This window comes from Strix uralensis, chromosome 1, assembly GCF_047716275.1.
Source record: "Strix uralensis isolate ZFMK-TIS-50842 chromosome 1, bStrUra1, whole genome shotgun sequence".
Taxonomy (NCBI): domain Eukaryota; kingdom Metazoa; phylum Chordata; class Aves; order Strigiformes; family Strigidae; genus Strix; species Strix uralensis.
The window spans coordinates 170,576,063-170,596,510 of record NC_133972.1 but is presented as its reverse complement, the minus strand read 5'-3'; the positions used below and the strand labels follow the sequence as shown (position 1 = coordinate 170,596,510).

Genomic DNA, 20,448 nt, shown 5'->3' with positions numbered 1-20,448 from the left:
AACTCATTTCCTTCTGGAGTGTGAAAATAATCAGCTTATTTCTTATTAACTCTTAATGTCTTAAATTCTACATCTGTGTAGAAGGAATGTTGGCACTACATCTACCAAACCCCAGGAGCAGAGCAGCGGGGATGGTGTCCCACAAGGCTACCTGGGGTGTAATGTCCTAGTTCCATGTTTTCCAGGTGGAACAAACAAGTTCTTGAAGCCTGACAGGCTCTGCTTTTGGCTCTTTGCTTCTCTGATCTCCTCTTTTGGTGTCCATCATTAGTCTGAGTAGGGTTGTCTGTGACAGAAGAATACAGCAGCATTTTAAATGAGTTCTTCCTCTTTGTATGCCTGTCATGAAATTCGCTTCACTTGCTCAGTGAAATATTCTGCAGTTGATTAAAATGTAATAGAATCATGGTTCAGATAAATGCTGAGCATCTTTAAAAACCATACTTAGACATTTATAAAATATTGGGAAATCGTTAGAGGTCAGGTGTGCTTAAGCTGCCATTGATTGTGCCAGGCATATTTAAAATTAACCTTTTTCCTTTACGCTTTACTGTGGTTAACTTGTTCTATCATGTGTTCAAATGGTCTCTGGCCAGAAAGTTTTTTAACATGTAATACGGTGCTTCTACCAGCTCTTTAAATTCTGATCCCTGGGTGAAGGTCTGTAGATGGTGCCATGATAACTGTGGGATGCTTTGTTGATTTTTGGTGCAAATTACAGGTGCTCATCACTGTCTGCCTTGTATCAGATGCAAACAAGCCTTACTTGTCTATCCTGTCACCCAGGAATTTCATCAATTTCTGCCTATGTCCAAATTACTGGAATCAAGAATTTCATTGCTAAGAATGTATCAAGTGATAAAACCTGCTCTAGTACCAGAACTACTGTCAAATCTGTTAGTAAACGCTCCGCTCCTAAACAAAGGTAAATTGTAATTGTTTTGAGTAAACTAGGTATTAGACTATTTTTAAATTATTTTTTTTTCCTTTCAGATTGGGCCCTCAAGGCCTTCAACTCATGCACTATCTAATCTGACCCCAAAGTCAGGAGATGCCTGAATTTTTAATAGTAAAATTTCCAGAGATACAAAGTTCAGATACACTTCGGCAAATGTGTTCAGTATTTCACAAGTATACTCTCTATACCTTGTTATTCTTCATTCACAGGCATTTTATAATACCATCAAAGTGCATGTTGCAAAACATAGCATCAGATTGATTTTTTAATTTTTTTTTTTTTTTTTTTTTTTTTTTAGAAGATATATATTGGAAGAACACTGGCTACTAGAGCAGCTGTAATTGTCCAGTTTACAAACACTTCAAACTGAGAAATCACTACAACATAAATTTGTTGTTCCACTGTCAGGAAATACAAGAATAATCTTAAATTAATGATAAGCAATTAATGTATGCCTGAGGCCTTACATTTAGTCTATTATATACAACCTTTTTAAGTCTGTTGTAGAAACAAAACTTTAAGTTCAGCAAGGCTGTTACTGTAAAAACTTTATTTTTCATGATTAAGAGGTAACGAATCTGCAGTTTCTGTTCTTTATTGAGTATGCAGGGTAAGGAGTATAGATGATATAGGTCTGTCAGTGATGTAAAGAACGGCTCATCTTTGTTATTAAGGAGATGTACATAGGAGCTTTGTAGATCAGTGAGATCCTCCATGGTGGGGTAGGTGAGGCGCTGGAAGATGAGTGTTATTTCAGCCAGGAAGCTGGACTCTCATTTTTGAACCTGCTGCTGAATATCGTAAAAATTCAGTCACTCTGCCCTGAGTGTGTTACTTGTTTTTCTCAGCAGCTCCTTCCCTTTTCTGTCTTCATGTTTGTTCCTTCTTCTGTCCACTCTGACACTTACTGGATATTTCTCTGCCGTTTCAGTACATTACTGCTAAAGATTCTTGGTCTCTTTTTCAAATCTGCCCATTTAGTTGGTCAAACTTAGCTGGGTGCCAGCTAATAGTTGATAAATGGCTTTAAATGATAAATGGCTTCAATCCAGGAGGAGACAGTCAGTGACCTACTGCATCACATAGACACACACAAGTCTATGGGACCTGATGGGGTACACCCGAGGGTGCTGAAGGAGCTGGCTGGGGTGCTCGCCAAGCCGCTTTCCATCATTTACCAGCAGTCCTGGCTGACCGGGGAGGTCCCGACAGATTGGAAACTGGCCAATGTGACGCCCATCTATAAGAAGGGTCGGAAGGATGATCTGGGAAATTACAGGCCTGTCAGCTTGACGTTGGTGCTCGGGAAGCTGATGGAGCAGCTCATCCTGAGTACCATCACACAACACATGCGGGACAACCAGATGATCAGGCCCAGTCAGCGTGGGTTTATGAAAGGCAGGTCCTGCTTAACAAACCTGATCTCCTTCTACGACAGAGTGACCTGCTTATTGGATGAGGGAAAGGCTGTGGATGTAGTTTACCTTGACTTTAGCAAGGCCTTTGACACCATCTCCCACAGCATTCTCCTGGCGAAACTGGCTGCTCGAGGCTTGGATGATCGCACGCTTTGCTGGGTAAAAAACTGGCTGGATGGCCGGGCCCAAAGAGTTGTGGTGAATGGAGTTAAATCCTGTGGGCGGCCGGTCACGAGTGGTGTCCCCCAGGGCTCAGTTTTGGGGCCACTCCTGTTTAACATCTTTATTGATGATCTAGATGAGGGGATCGAGTGCACCCTCAGTAAGTTTGCAGATGACACCAAGTTGGGTGGGAGTGTTGATCTGCTCGAGGGTAGGGAGGCTCTGCAGAGAGACCTGGACAGGCTGGAGCGATGGGCTGAGGCCAACTGTAGGAGTTTCAATAAGGCCAAATGGCGGGTGCTGCACTTGGGTCACAACAACCCCCAGCAGCGCTACAGGCTTGGGGAGGAGTGGCTGGAGAGCTGCCAGTCAGAGAGGGACCTGGGGGTGTTGATTGACAGCCGGCTGAACAGGAGCCAGCAGTGTGCCCAGGTGGCCAAGAAGGCCAATGGCATCCTGGCTTGTATCAGCAATAGCGTGGCCAGCAGGGACAGGGAAGGGATCTTGCCCCTGTACTCGGCACTGGTGAGGCCACACCTCGATGACTGTGTTCAGTTTTGGGCCCCTCACTCCAAAAAGGCCATTGAATGACTCGAGTGTGTCCAGAGAAGGGCAACAAAGCTGGTGCAGGGTCTGGAGCACAGGTCTGATGGGGAGCGGCTGAGGGAACTGGGGTTGTTTAGTCTGGAGAAGAGGAGGCTGACGGGGGAGCTCATTGCCCTCTACAACTACGTGAAAGGAGGTTGCAGAGAACTGGGGATGAGTCTCTTTAACCAAGTAATAAGCAATAGGACAAGAGGGAATGGCCTCAAGTTGCGCCAGGGAAGGTTTAGACGGGATATTAGGAAGCATTTCTTTGCAGAATGGGTTGTTGGGCATTGGAATGTGCTGCCCAGGGAGGTGGTGGAGTCCCCATCCCTGGAGGTGTTTAAGAGTCGGGTTGACATAGCGCTGAGGGATACGGTGTAGTTGGGAACTGTCAGTGCTAGGTTAACGGTTGGACTAGATGATCTTCAGTGTCCTTTCCAACCTAGATGATTCTGTGATTCTGTGTAAAGGAAGAGGATAAAAATAAGGTTCAAGTTGAAAATGACACGTGAATTTTTAATATAGGTATTTTAACCAAATTATTTTTGCCTTCTTTAATCATTACAGTGGAAGAGTTCCTCTCCTATTACTACTCTGCCCGCCGTCATTCTCCCTTCTTCCCCAGGTATTGAAAATCAGTAAATGCTATTTAATGTTTTAGCATCAGAAGCTCAGAGCTGTCAGATTTGGACTGGAGATGATTCGTGCAGCTGTACTTTTTCAGCAGTTTCACCAAAACACAACTCATTTCTCCCCCTTTTGCGTGTGCAGGGGAAAATGGTTTCTATCTATCTCCCACTGATGTTGGTTTGGGTTAGTGGTTTGGTTTCTTCCCCTCCCCACCCCGGTGTAGTCCAAGATCAGTGAGCCGACATACCAGCTTGCAGCTGCCAAAAGTGGGAAGCCTCTTCTCTACTACTTGCCATGTGCTTTTGCTGCTTACTTTAGAGCTTTTCTGAGCCACTTTACCTCATCAAAATGGACCTTCCCCCCAAAAACCCCGAACAAAACAAAACCAAACCCCCACCAAACCCAGAAAAAAGCCTGGACTGATTTCTTCTGTCTTAATAAGTAAAAGTAGCTCAGAAACTGTTTAAGAAGCAGCAGGAGGCCACAGAAGGGAAGCAAGGGCTGCATAGTTAGGAGGAGTGGATGAGGAAACACTTGGCAGGGAGGAAAGGGGTAGCGAGCTCCGCAGCTTTGGCAGCAGCAAGGACAAATTGGTTAAATTAAGTTGGTTCAGCAGCCTGTGGTGACAACTTACTTGCCTTTGAAATATTAACTCAATCCTCTGTACAAAATATATTCTTCAGAAATAATCGTACATCAATTTTGTAGCTTCTTACAGAAGCAGATCTGAAAACCAGGCTTAAATTCCTTTAATGATATTTGAACATTAAACTCTACATGAGAACTTGAACTGTGTGCAAGAAAATATTTGGCATTTAAAAAAACCTCTGAAAGTACTGCAATGAGTGATGGGCCATCTTTAATTTTCTTTTTTTTTAAACTTATGAACCCTTATAAGAGTCAGAATATACAGTGTAGGCTTTTCTGATGCATTCATAGATGTGCTTTTTTCTAGGATTTTTTAATTTTCTGATTTGTTCCATGCAGAAAAACTGTCAAAATGTTATTTGACTTTTTTGTTTTCTGGCTTCATGTCAGTCTTTTCCGGTCATCATCTTGCACTGGCAACTATTGACTTGATAAATGTAGTCTATTAAAAATAAGACATGAGAAAGCTCACAAAGCTGGTGTATCTGTATTTTCATCTGAACTTTCTGGAAGTACTAAGGGTCATATTTCAGCTTCAACAGTAGAAGAAGAAAGGTTAAGCTTTTCTGGATGTTCTTAATATAAAAAAAATGTATTGCATCAGTGGTCCACTGTCTTTGACAGCATCTCCTATTTGACTCTTCCAGGAGACAACGTGAGCATGGCTGTTGTCTGCAGTCCATCTTCCTTGTGTTTCTTCAGCTTCCACTACATTACAGACTTGTAGAGAGCCTTTTAATATCCATTCATGCACCCGTTGTCCATACTTTTCTGAATTTGCTGTTACTATCTGCCTCCACAGTCTGCTGTCCGCTACCTCCTGTTTAGAAAAGATCTTTTGACTGAAACTAATTAGGGGATTAGTTTAGGGTTCAGTTTCTCCATCATCATGGATTTTGTAACTACTGATCAAGTTCTCGGCTGAAGTCCCAGCTTTTTTAGGTTCCCCTCACATGGCTGCTGCTCTGTCCCTTAATCATTTTAGTTGTGCTTCTGTGGACTTTCTGGACGGTACTCAGGATGTGGTGGAAATTCCATTGACTTTTCTACTCTGTTGCACCTTGGGGTTCTTTGCTGGCAAGGGATTGTATGATGCTGAAGACAGTAGACACCCCTTGCCTTTAGTAAGCACTGGCAGAACCTCCTCGAAGTTACAAAGATCCTGAAGACCCAATTTCAGGCTAAAACTAACAATGCAATGACATACTGTATCCTTCGGTTGGAATACTTAATATTTTATCCCTTTGTGTCCTTTTTCCTAAAGCTAGCTACTGTACCAGTTTGCATGGGGTTTGAGTGACAGTAGGTGCCTCCAACCTGTGAAATCTTATGGAAAAAAGTTTGTAGCGTGGAGGGTATGTTACCACAACTGAACAGTATTGTGGTTTTGTGCAGAAATATGTGTATTTTCAAGTATGTTAAAGCGCATTCACTCCTTGTTGAAAGAGATTGTTTTTCTATTTTCTTTCTAGCTACTGTGGAGTAGTTATTTTAAAATAAGTTTAGATATATTAAGAGCACAGATTGCAAATATCTAAAAGCTCTTCTTGAAGCTCATGGGCAAAACTGTTTTAATTACCAGATCCTCTTGTAAGAGATTGTATTTTTAGGCCAAGTAAAACTCAGGCTATAAAAAAATTGAACATGCTTAAGTAGTCCCCCCCTTAATGTTTCTGTATCTTCTAATAGGGCTTGAAGGAAGATTGGATTGATAGCTCTGTGTGTATTGTTAGCTTACTGGAGGTGTCTTGTTTGTGTAACACCAACTTAATTTATTACCACCTGCAGTTTCTGCAAATGGTCAGTGTGTTGTACGCAAATTGTGTATTTCATCACTGTGATGTGGTGGAGAATTGATTAATTGTTTCCAGAGAAATAATTGAATAGAGTAAAAATACACTAGAAAGTAATGGTTTCATCTTTATGAGTCTTCTTAATGCAGTGATCAAATATATTATAAAAAGATGCAGTAAATTCATGTGGAGGTAGTGAAACCTGCTTACTTGATTTCTTCAGGTTTGCCCTAGTTTCTTGACGATGCACATGTTACATCAGTCATCCCCGTGTCCCTTGATACCCTCACGTGATGAGGGACAGCACACGCTGGTGGTTTTGGACCTAAGTGAGTGCTGATACATCTATTGTCATGTTTGTGCTCATTAGCTAGCTGATGGGCCATCAAAGAACGCCTGAAGACTAAATTTTACTGCTGATTTTTTTTCAGAATGTGCAGCAACTGAACTACCTGATATTTCTGACCCCGTTCCAAGTTGAAGGAACACAGTTGTTTTAATGGAAGTGGCTGAAGCTCATTGTGGCAAAGGCTGTGTGGTATGTGTTGCCCATGAATTGCAAGACATGGTGTAGTTTGACCTAGATGTCCCCTGTCATGGAAGGGTGGAGGGGAGAGGAGGAAAACCGTGCCACACGTACCGTGATCAGGTGTTCTTGAGACGCTTCTGCGTGATTTCTTCCACAGTTTGAAGTGACAAAAATGATAAAGCTTAATTGCAACAAAACTTATCTTACTGTAGGAGATTGAACCCAACTCTTCCAGGTTCCAATTAATTTTTCTACTACAGACCAATATCTTATCCTTTCAAGTATTAAGTTTCTCTTTCAGAGAACTTTGTTGAAGGAAGCCCTAAAGTAAACATATTTCAACTGGTTAATACCTGGTTTAGGAATGGCTTTTTTCCCCTTGTTTAAAAGGTTAAGGAAATAGTGACTCAGTTGGAAATAGAATGGTCTAATTGCAGCTATTACCATCTTCAACTCAGTCTTAACCTTTTTTTGATGGCTTGTATTTCATGCAAAGATGAATCTTTGGCTGATCTGACATACTGGAGATGGTTATAGGAGAAAAAAAAAAACTGAAATAGTTTCTCTAAAATTGGTTGTTTGGTAAGCGGTTGTCTGTCTTCTGTCCCCATTTACTGCATGTTGAGGAAACGCCCATTCTGAACCCATTTTATGTTGTAATCGAGTTAACCTAAGTGACAGCTTTCCCTGAAGATTGTGAATTCTTTCCTTCTCAGTACAATGTGAATGTTGAACCTCAGGACCTCTAGTATATTAAACATGCTTCTTTAATTAATATAAACTCAAGGAGGGTTTAGTAGCCCTGTGTTAGTAGATTGGAGGTAAAAGACTGAAAAATGCCTTCAGTGGGGGCCAGGGGTGTTTTCTTGGATGATTCAGGTCTTCAGAGCTTTTCAGCATTGATGGTTCTATTCAAAGACTTAATGGAGCATTCACTGGAAAAACCCACAGGAATCAGTAGCATAAACTTCATTGCTATTAAAAAAAACAAAGACAATGAAGGCCCCTCTGCTGCAGAGGTATACCAAAGCATCTTCACCCAGATAATAAACTTAAACAAACTTCGATTTGTAACCAAATCCAAATAGCCAAAACCAACAAGACAATGCGGGTGTCCAAAACAGTGCTCCAGTAACATTTTACAGACTGTAGCTTTGATGTGCCAGTTGGGGAAGGTATTACTACACAGTAACACAGAAGGATGATGACATGTAAAGAATGATGACTCCAAGTGTGCAGACACTCTCTCACTGAAGGGAAAACCTCTCACTCATGGGTGCCCAGAAGAAGTATTCAATCACCAAGGGGGAGTTGAGGGCACTCAATCCCAGAAGGTTTTCTTGGGTGGTCCAGAGACCCGCTGCTCTGAGGAGAACCACTCCAAGGGGGCCTCTGATGGGGGCCCCGTTTTATAGCCTGGTCGGATCTGAACTGTGGTCATATACGGTCAGTGTTCTAGAAACTTCTCTTGACTTAGGTGTTTTGTTGGCTGAGGGCATTGTCCGTTGACCAGGGGACGCCCGCATCACTTTTCCTGCTGCCAGAGCTGGTGGCCACCATGTTAAAAGCCCTAGCCCCTGAGAGAGGGATGCTTCTGCCGCACTCTCCCAGTACATGTACAATGCACAGTACAGAAGTCGCTAGTTTTGTGGGAGGTGTGTGGGGACAGGGACTATGTCCAAGAGAGAATTGCAGATGCAGTGAGATAGCGAGTGAAAGGGCAGAGGTCCTGGGTTTAGATTCAGCCCTACACAACATGTCAAGAGGATCAACCTAGAATGAAAGCACTGGTAGAGAATCCATAAATCTTAATTCTGCCGCAAGGCGATATGGAATCATTGGTATTGACTCCAGAAGTCTGGAGAGGGACCTTGATGTACTGGTTTGAGTGGATTCTTTTACATTGCCCTTTTAAACCTATATCAAGTTGTGGGGTTTTTTTTTTTCTTAAATAAAAATCTTGAAACGGGCCATACAATGTATATTTATCTGCTCATAGCTTGACTTAATCAGCGTACGGAGACTCATTAATCATCATAGTAGAGGATTGGACTTGTGCCTGTTTCATGATCGTGTCAGTACAATGAGTCCTGGAGACCACCAACTGATTTCTTATCAGGCATTATGCCTTTGACTTGACTGTTAAATCAAATGCCACGTTTGTAAAGGTTTTGCTTTTCTTTGACTACTGAAGCTAATTCTGGTTACTCTTCTGTCTTTGGGTGCAGTAGGTGGAGACTTCAGGAGAAACTAATGCCTAAGCTAAAGGAAAATGTGGCTGGTGTTCAGGTCCTCAAACACAGCATAGAGCCTTGAACTCTTGAGGAGCCAAGAGCTTTGATTCCTAAGGGGATCCAAGGGAGTAGCACAACTTACTTTGCTCTTCAAGATCTTACGTGAGGATGCAGGGAGGCATACGGTATATGCCCAGTTCCAACAACCACAGCTATGAAAATCACTGTTTTTGTGTATGTGTGTGTAGATACACAGAAGCATAATCTCAAAAAGCTTGTAATTAGGAGAATTGCTATGGTCAGCCTACACTGAACTTCCATTCAGTCACTTGAATAAGAATCACTTAATTCTTCATTTCTACCTATATACCAGCGGCTTTAATTACTGGATTGGAAAACACTTGAAGGTTTAACTTTCAAAGTCATTGAACTTTGTAATAGGCTACTGTCATGCATTACAACAACATGGCTGTTGTCATGCTCTGTTCCTCTTGAGCATTTTAAGTTGCTTTTATCTGATATGTACTTCTGGTTAAAACTGTATTAAGGGGGATTAAAAATTAAAAGCCTGTACAGTTGAATGTTTTGAAATACAGGACTGGAATGGTATCATTCAGTAATGTAAAACTAGGAAAGTCAGGTTTAAAGTCAAATGGTAGCCAACCCCCAGGGTGTTAAGCTGTGATAGTGCATAGCCAGAATACCTTACTACTTTCCTTAGCTGCCTCTAGTTTCAGGCATTTCTAGTTTTTAATTTCTGAGAACCTCACTTGCATTATCACTAATTCTAATTAGTTTTTACTATTCTAGAAAAACAGTAAACTCACTGCTTCTACTTACTTCTAAAGCTGTTTAGAAGAAGAACTTGTGCTATGTCGGGCCTCCATAGCACAATATTTTAGTAAGTAGTATTAGAAAAGATTACAGTTTAGTTCATTTTCTGGTTTTGATATTCATAGGATGGGCTGCTGCCAAGTGGTAGTGCAACTTCAAAATAGATAGAATTTTATTTTAACCTTTATTTTAAAAATTCTTACTTGCTTATATCTGTGGTGCCTTTTTAAAGAAAACTTCACCACTATAATTCTTTACAACTTGCTGGAGAAATTCAGAAGATTAGCAACAGAAGATGTAAGGGGGGATTAATGTTTACTTAGATTTCAGTGGTGCCAAGGGACCAAAGTGAAGGTTCGAAGTGCTGTTGAGAAATTAGGCAAGTATCTAGCTGGATACCTTGTTCTTATTAAAGCATACACAGACATTGATTTTTCTTGTATTCCCAACACAACTGATGTTTCCTCATTATTAAATTTTTTAATATTAAAAATAGAAATTGGTGCCAACTCCAAAGGGAATTGCTGGTAGCACAGATTATGCAATGTTACAATAAAATTGGGTTAAACTGAATGTTTAAGTTATGTCAGGACATAATCCTGTGGGGTTCTTAGTGAGAAGGATGGATACTGTTTTGAATGTGGCAGGATGGACAGAGTGCAAGACGTCTTGGTGAATTTGAATTGCTGCTTGACAATACAAATAGTTCAGCTGATTATCAGTACCCTAAAACTTTCTCTCTCATCCCAAGGTGCAGTGCTATCCAAGTAACAGGCTACCGCTTCTGTAGTGCTTGGCAAAAGTGATTTACAAGTCCTTAAGACAGCCTGCATCAAAAGCAGCTGTACATGGAATATGCCCTTGTTTCAATTAGCTTAGGTGATACATATATTTATTAATTGACTTTTGCTGATACGTGCTTTGTGTTTAACAGGCCCAAGGTTGTCATGCTGATTTGGTTCATAAGGGTCTTGTAGTTCATGCTTTCTCTCAATTCCTCCTTCATGCTTCCCTGAATGTTTAATCTCCTCAAACATTGATATAATGGAAATAAATTTTCCCATGTTGGCAGCTCGCATTGCTAAACTTGTTTTGACTTTGGTCTGTATTGTCTTACCATGCTGATTTTCTAGTGTATTTCTAAAATACTTAATTTTGAAAAGAAAGAAAAACTAGATGTTTCTGCTTTGATCTGTATTGAGATACAGACTTAGTAACCCCTTAGGCAATATTCTCCAGGGGGAAAAAATGTGTTCAGAGGAATTGCCAGTACCAGGCCGTTCTTCCATTTCATATCAATATGGTGAAATATTTGGTGCATCAATTTAGACTAAAATAGATACTAAGAATGCAAATTTTAAATTGTTTTAATGTGACTGGCCAGGCTGATTTATACTTTGACCTGGGGGACTTGATAAATGCTTTTGACTGCGAATAATGTAGTTAAAATACATACATATCTGGAGGAGTGGGGAGAGAGCAGTGACCAGTAGGGGGTCAGAGAAGAGGCAGCAGAAATAAATGTGTTCTTGGGTGTAGTCATAGCAAATATTACCAAGAAGAGTGTTTCACCTTAGATACCTTTCAGCTGTAGTCAAAGGATTCCTGCTTTTTTCTTATGCGTTTGAACATCAGCATTAGCTGAAAAAAAGAGAACAAGAAAAATGAACTCGGGAAACAAACAGGGCCTTTCCAGTGTGATTTACAGAAATAGCTGAAATTATTGACTCTTTCTGAGGGCAAAAGTGGTGATAATAGGAAAAAATACTCTTTCTCCTCTTTATGTTTGTCCTAAATTTGAAATCACAAACCTAATGGTTTTCTCAAAGTTTCATCCTTAAATCTGCATCCTTAAGGGTGTGACAAAATGTTAAACATCAGGTAAATGCAAAAAAACTTGTTGCACACCTGGCATGCTTGCTGCTTCTTTCCTGTGGCCTGTATGTGTTCTGGGGGTGCTGCTTTGACCACTTTGCTTTTTCCACTGTTCTGGACTTCTGGGGATGGGACTGTTAGCATAACCAAGCACTCCAGGCGTGCAACCATGCCATGTGATCATCAACATGTAGTTGAATACACTATGACTGTTTTCTTAGAAGAAATTTGTCTTTTAAGTGCTGCTAAGAAGGGTTTCAGTGGGTCATGCACTTCATGTTCAACAGCAAGCACTTGTGATAAATATCTCTCTATATATCAGGAGATGGGATATCAAAAGTCAGTGATGTGCTGACCCTTAACACAGACTCCTGAAAGTACAAGCTTTGTCACGGGGAACATAGTTAAAACTGTACTTCACATCCTTACTTTCTGTGAGGTTGAGATAGTCAAGTTAATATTTCCAAGGTGAGCTACAGCAGGATTTAATACAAGCTGTGAAAATGGATTGAGCGTGAAATTCGTGAGATGTATTATGGATAATACTAAGGAATTTAGAGTGTGAAATACGTTCTTACTCTAGCCTTCGTCACCAAATCACAAAATCGCTGAGGTCAGAAGGGATCTGTGGAGATAGCTTGGTCCAGCCCCCCTGCTCAGAGCAGAGTCAGCTACAGCAGGTTGTTCTGGGCTGTGTCCAGCTGTGATTTGAATATCTCCATTGGTGGAGACTCCACAGCCTCTCTAGGCAACCTCAGTGTTCACCCACCCGTGTAGTGCAGAAGGTTTCTCTTATATTTAAATGGGAATTTCTGTTTGTCACTTTATGCGTATTACCTCACGTCCTCACCCAACATCACTGGGAGCAGTCTGGCTCTGTCTTTACTGGTATTTGTACACTTTGGTAGGACCCTCCTGAGCCTCCTCTTCTCCAGGCCAAACCATCTCAGCTCTCTTAGCCTCTCCTTGTTGGTAGATGCTCAGATCCCCGAATTGTCTTTGTGGTCCTTCACTGGTCTGTCTCCATTATGTCCATGTCTCTCTTCTGCCTGGGAGCACAGCACCCCCAATGCCCCTCACCAGTGCTGAGTAAAGGGAAGGATCACCTCCCTGGATCTTCTGGCAACGCTCTGCCTAACACAGCCCAGGAGGCTGGTAGCCTTTGCTGTAAGGGCACGGTGCTGGCTCATGGTTGGCTTGTTGTCAACCACGACCTCCAGGTCCTTCTCTGCAAAGCTGATTTCTAGCCTGTCTGGTAAAGCAGCATTGTTTATCAAGGATGCAGGTAACATAAAAGCTTTTCTTTCTTTTAATAAGGTTAATATTTTCAAGTACTTTAAGTCTCATAGAATTATTCACCAGGACCAGAGAAAGAAATGAACTGTGAATTTTTATTGTATTTTAATATATTCTTATATTTTTAATAGATTTTATAGATAGGTTTGAATTGAGATCCACCAAGTTATTTTGCAGCAATATGACCTAACTTTAGCTAATAGATGTTGATGCCTTCAAGCCTGAGATGGGGGATCAGAATATGGAGGTTGACCAACATCATAAGATTTCATGACATCTACAAAGGACACCATGAAGTCATAATGTGGATAATTACAGCTTGGTTCTTTGTAACATGAACTTGTTAATGCTGTGTTGTTGGCCATCGGCCAATGCTAGTATGAGGAACACTTGTTTATTTTCTTAATTATTTTAAAATGTATTATCAAACTGCTAATGTTGAAGACATTATTGACATTGAAATGATTTCCCTTATGAGACTATTTTAATTTTTATATCAGTTTATTAATCAATTTTTAGTTAATGAATTCAAATATTTCTTATTATTTTTAATTGTCTCATTAGTGGAAATGATTTCGTTTCTAAGTATTCAGAGCTGGTAGTGAAACATGAGTTTGAACTTTGATTGGGCTACTGGAAGTCATAATACTGACTTTGTTCCTGATTTAGTTATCAAATGCGTGAAATATGCAGTACTCACAAGATGTGGCAGCAGGAGGCATGTTGAGCAGCAAATGAATTCTAGAAGGATTCATTTAGTTGGTTCTAAAAATTTGTGGTTTTTGATAAAATAAAACAACTTTTATTATACTTCCCTAATGTAACTGGTACGTAAGTAATTAAAATGTCAAGTATTCAAAACCAAATTGTATGAAAACAAAAAGAAGCACAAAAAAGGTGAATTGCTTTCTTGTAATTGATTTGAAAAGCTGTGAAGTGCAGTGTGTAGATTTTGTTTTGTTCTTGGATTTTTGTTTTTTCTAAAAAGCTTTATCTTCTAATCTTGTTTAACTGTCTCCCATACACTTTCCTAAAGCTCAGGTACTCCACCACAGTAGAGCAAATCATCAGAAGGATAACGTGCATCATAGTCTGGTAACAGCTGCAGCATTTTAGCAGACCCACTAAGCATCACCAGGCTGGGATTGGTTTGCTTCCCTCCTTCCCCCAAGCTTGGAATAAGTCTTTACAGTACTGAGAAATATGGGTGTTTTTTCTAAACTGCGAGCATTGGGAGAACAATAGTCTTTACTCTTCGAAGCTCAAAGGGATAGTTGGCACACAACTTTGCATGCAAACAGCTTTGATCCCACTTGATTTTTGGCCATTAGTCTGGATGTTCCCCAGCTCTGTTTTCACAATATCCAATAAAATACAGCAGAACTAACTCTCCATACACGATGTAGAGTTGTACAATGGTTTGGATTGGGAGGGACCCTGAAAGATCATCTGTTCCAACCCCCCTGCCATGGGCAGGGACATCCTTTACTTGATCAGGTTGCTCGGACTGCCCTGTCCAGCCTTGAATACTTCCAGTAATGGGGCATCCACAGATGCAGCCTGTTCCAGTGTCTCACCACCCTCATTGTACAAAATTTCTTATTTATATCTAATCTAAATCTACGTTCTTCTTAGTTGCTGTAGCTTGTTTCTGCTCCGTAATAGCATGCTACTTGTCTATTTAACACCAAGAGGACTAAAGCTGCTCTTTCAAACTGAGATCTGTAATGGCAGGATTACAACCAGTCTGGTTTGAATTTAGAAGAGCCCAAATAAGCATCCTAGTCTTGTAATCTTAGCTTTCTTTGTATCATAAAACAACCAAACAGATCTTGTAAAATAGTTGTTTAACTATCCTTGTATGGAGAGCAGCTCTCTTTTACAAAGTTTTGGCCTGAGGCAGAGTTTCACAGTCACACTACAAACTCAAACCCAAGGGCTGGTTTTAATGGGCATGTTAATAGGTCCATAACTAGAGATACTGCATGTGTTTCTATACCTTGAGCTATCAAATTTATTGCTCTTTTGGTACCTCATAAAGTAAGTATTGGGATTTCTTAAGCTGTAAGGAATCTAGTGATGATCAAATTCTGAAGGAAAACTGCTTTTCTGATTTTGCATAGGAGGTTGTTTTACCTGTAAAAGCCTCAGTCTCATAAAACCTTGTAAAAACTGACAATACCCTGTACGCAGTACGGTCAGTCTGATTCCACATTTTTCCCCTCAATGTGATGAATCTAAAAAAAAAATACAATGGTGTTTTGCCTATCCATTGAAATTATGCCACCTAAGCACTTCTGTATGTAGAAACTGATGTCTTTTCTGTTTGCTGCTCACAGGGGAGGTGGATTGTCCATATTAAGTCTGTGGTCAGGCATCTTCTAAATGCTTGTTTTGGTGTTTTCCTGTCACTTTTCTCCCTGTTCTTTTTCGGCCAGATAAAACCTAATGAATGTGTATGTTAAGTGGATGGAATACAGTGAATTAATATTAAAGCAGGCTTTCTTTTAGTTCTCCTTTACTAAAAAAATTACTCGTCTCGTGTTGGTTTGTAGCAAATTTCTCTGCTGTTTGCATACCAAATCTTGAAGTAATGCAGAAGTTGTGGCCCATGTCTGAGCCTGAAAACTGCCATTTCATTCCTAGGAGTTGCACTATTGAAGGGCTCCGTCTAGGTGAATTTATCTTGATGAAACTCCCCGCCCTGCGGACATTTGGTGTTTCATGATGGCTATTTTAACCTTACAGGAGAGGAGCCCTGCAGTTAGGAGCATGTCAGCATGTACGGTCATGTTGTCCTCATGTTAGTATGCCATAGGGGAGATTTTTATACCTGCTTCAGCTTTCAAGTCAATATTTATATGCAAACAGCTCACAAGCTCCTTTGGTGAGGCTAAGTCAAGAGTTGCACAGCATTTTTGGATCTGTGTCTATTGGGGTAGGGTGGATAGGAGGAAAAGTTTTCATGTAGGCATAAGATTGGCTTAACACATTTGTAACGATCACCAGAAAAGAGAATAGTAAAGCAAGGTACAAAAGCTGTAATGGTTTCTTGAGTTTTCAGACAGAGGCAACAGGGATATGAAACTAAGCTAGCACTTGGCAGGTGGGGGAAGTCCCTCAAGTGTCAGGCACTGGGGGAGTGTTTGGGAGAAGTGTCACCTTGGCTGCTCTTTCCATCTTCCCTGGGGGCAGGAGATTAGAGGCCTTTTGTCTGTCCCAGTACCACCAATTTTAAGTTCTTACAGTTCAGTTGCATGCACTTCAACCATTTATTCAAGAGGTAAAGACATACTGTGCAGATGGACTGTTTGTTTCCTCTTTATCTTGTGGGTCTGAATTAGGTAGACACTTAAGATTGTTGCGTTAGACTTCCAAGTCCTGTTTTAGCCTCTAGCAAATGTTGTTATCTACAGCCTGAAGATTTCAAGCCTTGATATTGCTGGTGCTAGATTCCTGTTAGCTGAGCTCATGGTGTGGTTTGATGTTACTGGTGGACTGGTGTAATGGCTAGCTGCTGCTGGAGGGAAGACGGTCTCCCCTCCTGCCCCAGACCACCAGCTGCTTCTGCTTCTCTCTTCTCTTCCTCTGTGCTTGTCTAACATCTGTGGCAACTTCAGGCAGCCGTGGTATAAAACTAAGCATCACTTTTTGGGATTTTTTGGTTTGTTTTTTTCCTGAACTGGTGGTCAGGGAGGTCAGCAGAGCACCATGGCAGGTGGCAGGTTGGTGGCTGAAGCTCTGTTGAGGAGCCACCAGGCATAACAGGAGCTCAGCTGGAAGCGTGGATCGCTCTTCTGCCTCGCAGTGAAGTAAACTAAGGCTCAGGCTTTCAGTAGCAGTACTGAAACAGTTTCGCTCTCCTCCAGCCCCATTTCGCAGGCCAGCTTTACTACCAGAAAGGCCTTCAGAGTACTATGCCAAAAAGATCAAGTTTATTTTATTTTTAACATCTCCATATTTCCAAAACTGCCTCCCCGCTGGCTGCTCACTGTGAGGAGGAGGAGGAGGTACAGAAAACTTGGTACACTTGTCCAAGTCCTAGAGCAAAAGCCCTGCAGTCTTTGCTCTTTCCAGCCAGCAGACTGAAATGATGCTTGAGACTGTCAGGCAAGGGAGGAGGTGTTGTTTGCTCTTTTCCTCTTGTACTGCATTGATTTCTGAGACACCATCTGCTTGTGGCTGACTAATTTGCAGCAGTAGCCAAGAGGCAATTTTTTTCTTTTTTTTTCTTTGAGATGCAGACTCATACCATGGTCCACATCTTTTGCCACTAGACTTGGAAATCACTTGGAAACCAGGCTAGTCGATGATAAAACTTAGCCACTTAGTATTTGATGAGAGGAGGGACAGTGGTGTTACTAATCGTTCCTCAGTGAATGATGACTTCAGCTCTGGATGGTTTTGAGTCTCACTGGCTCCCAAAATAGCACAAAACGAGTGATGTGACAAAGTTTTAGCCTTAAACAGGAGAGCCTGGTGTTGGTGTGTGGCTTCTTACTGGAGAGCCTGCAGTTTGGTGACTGGACTGTCAGGGTTTCCTTGTGCTGATCTTAGAGGCTTGTTGCAAGACCAGACTTGGCAGATTTTAAGGTTTTTAAGATTTAACTCCTGTTAAAACTAGAAGGTGCTATTTGGTCTTGAAGGCTTTGGGTTAAGTCACTGAGAAACTAAAGGAAGCAGTCTTGCTAAAGATAGTTATGTTAATGATTGTGTTGTTCAAATTCAGATCACTTGCTCCAAGGGGCTTGCAGTTTCTCTGGTAGTCATTTGGTAGGTTTTTTATGTTTGTAGATGTGTAACTATTTTAGGAGGGGCCTCCAAAAAAGGCAACTAAATGTCCTTTAAAAATGAGTCTTCATGGATTTCTGGTAAATGCTTTGTATGAAGCGGCGTAAGATTCGGGTATAACTAAAATTAATTAATTGTTTTGTTTCCCTTTCCTAGAATATGACAGATACCTAGCATCTAGCAAAACCATGGCAGCAGCTTACCTTGATCCAAACTTGAATCACACACCAAGTTCAAGTGCAAAGACACACCTCAGTACTGGGATGGAGCGTTCCCCAGGGGCCATGGAACGAGTCTTAAAGGTTTTTCACTACTTTGAAAATAGCAGTGAACCAACAACGTGGGCCAGCATTATCCGGCATGGAGATGCTACTGATGTCCGAGTAAGTCTGTTTTTAGCATTCTCATGCCATCTTTAGGTTAAGTGTTAACTTCATGATCAAAAAATGGGAGGTAAAAGTCTGGAAGCAAACAAGCACAGAAGTTTTGTGTTTTATTTTAAAACAATCTTTACCTGTTGTATGTTGTGAGTAACTTCAGAAAGAGCTTTAAGTGGTACTAACTTCCCTTGAGAACAAAAAACCCTGGTGTGTGATTGTGTATTATCTTAAAGAAATGACAACTCTTCCCATTTTTGCAGACTAGAAACTTGAAATTTAGAACAGTGGTTATCAGTTTAGATACCACTACCCATGTATGCAGTTGACTTCTACCACTTTATACTCCCCAAAAGCCTGTGTGGCACCTCATGGCAGGGATGAGAGCTGGGATGAAGGTGACATTAAATGACACTTTCCATGTTAAAAAAAAAATGATGTTTTTTTACATGTTTAAATTTAAGATGTGCGTATTTACATGTTTAAAATGTTTAAATGTAATGTGTACATGACTTTTTAAAAAAGTAGTCAGTGTGGGGAAATTGAGCTGAAGAGTCTTTTCTCCCCTCAGTAGGTCCTTTTGTCCCCCTCCCCCTGATAGTCACCTGCTGCTTGTATTTGTACAATGTTTTCCTTCAGTTAGTCTATGCAAAAAAAAGAAGGTTGGGATTTTTTTAAGAATAACTTTTAAGTATCTGTAATCTTAGAGGTATGTGGAAATGTTATGTATGCATGAAAACCCAGTGTTTATTCTGAAAAATACGTTCTCTCCAATGCCGAGACCTTTACTTACCATTTGCTACACTTATTATTTCAATTTTTGAGGTGTTGTGGTATTTAAACTGAAACAAAGCTCAATTTAACATGTGAAATGCTTTTAAAACTTCGTGGTTTGCTTGTTTTTAATTATCCTCCAAGAGCAGAATCTTGCGTGGTGGTAGGTGGTGTGTGGGGTTGTTTTCTTCTGTGAGGTTCTTACTGTAGAAGCAGGTTCCCATCTGCTTATTCCTTCCAACATTTGTATTCTCTGCACCGTACTTCAAATTCCACTACAAAAACATGATTCCAGTCTGCTGAAGGGAGAAAGTTGTCAGAGTTAAGGAGACCTGTTGTCTCCTCCTCCCCACTATTAAGTTTCCTTTGTGCAAGAGAAAACCAAGTAAAAAAGACCAAAGAGTTTTGAATGTTTTCCTTTCCTACTGTTTATTTTCTAACATGGCTGCATATGAAAAGACTTAACAGCATTCCTAAGTGGAGTAGATCTTGTGACATTGATCATAGACCTGTGAAATTCAAGGATTTTCATTGGTGGTGATTAGAAAATCTGTCCCCTGTCAATTTAATAAGCTCATGTCTGTGTTTAGGGATAACTTGGTGAGCAGACAGATTAGAGGTACAACAATGGGAATCATCATCAATAGCATACACTTATTTTACATGGAATAGGGTTTTTCGGGTGCCACTTGAAACATCTTTGCTCCCTGGCTTAAGTATAGTGGTTTGATACATCTAATGTGATTGATTTGTTTCATAAAGTGTATTACTTGGTACAAGGGAAGAAAAGCTATGTCTCAGTACGTTTTTAACCTTGCAAGCCTCTACTGTGGACGAATGTCTAGGGTTCTTTATATGGTACTTGAAGTTATCTTTCCAAAGAAGTATGTAGAAACTTGAAAAACAAAAGCAGAGATTACATCTCTGGTTTCTCCTGCTCAGAAATACCTGTGGTTATGGGCTTTAAGGATCCAAAACTTACACTCCCTGTAAGAAATTCACTGCTGAGTTCAATTTGCAGTTTTACATGTCCTTGTTTTAAGCAAAAATGTGTCATATATTTTATAAAAGCAGGATCAAAAGAACAGGCAAGTAGCAGTTACTTGCAGTTACTTTCTTACATACACATTTAATTGGATGGTTGTTTCTAAAAGTAATGGGATTTTTGTATTGTTCTCCTTTCCTGCTAAAGAAGAATGTAATGGGTTGCTGTTAAACTTTGTTCTTTTAACAAATGTGGTTCTTTTTTTACTTTGTTAAACTGGGACAATGTTGAATGTGCAGGTACGCTGTAGTAAAGATTTAGCACTGATATATTACCATGTCCTGACATTTATTTTAGAAACTCTTGTTGGAGTACAAGCCTACATTCCATTGGAATGACTGCTGTTCAACCAAGCCGAATAATTTAAGATTAAAATAGCCTATAAGGTTTTTATGCCTTAGTTTTAGAGTTACAAACTGAGAAGGAGACTAGTGCTGGGTTTGGCCTTTGGCTTGTTTCCAAGGAGCTCTGTAAGAATATTCAGAGGTGAATGTCT

General features: G+C 40.6%; 1 protein-coding gene across 9 annotated transcripts in view; it reads left to right on the top strand.

Annotated features, from left to right (window-relative positions):
* Positions 1 to 20,448, top strand: part of PTK2 (protein tyrosine kinase 2) — a 230,008-nt gene that overhangs the window by 81,650 nt on the left and 127,910 nt on the right. For 7 of the 9 annotated variants that reach the window (XM_074888817.1, XM_074888782.1, XM_074888773.1 and 4 more), the window contains one exon: positions 17,913 to 18,139. In XM_074888817.1, the coding sequence (XP_074744918.1) occupies positions 17,945 to 18,139 (195 nt within the window). In that variant the 5' untranslated portion in view covers positions 17,913 to 17,944. Of the gene's footprint in view, positions 1 to 6,720; positions 6,736 to 17,912; positions 18,140 to 20,448 lie in introns of those variants that run through there. The other 2 variants (XM_074888825.1, XM_074888831.1) reach the window with 2 other exon arrangements.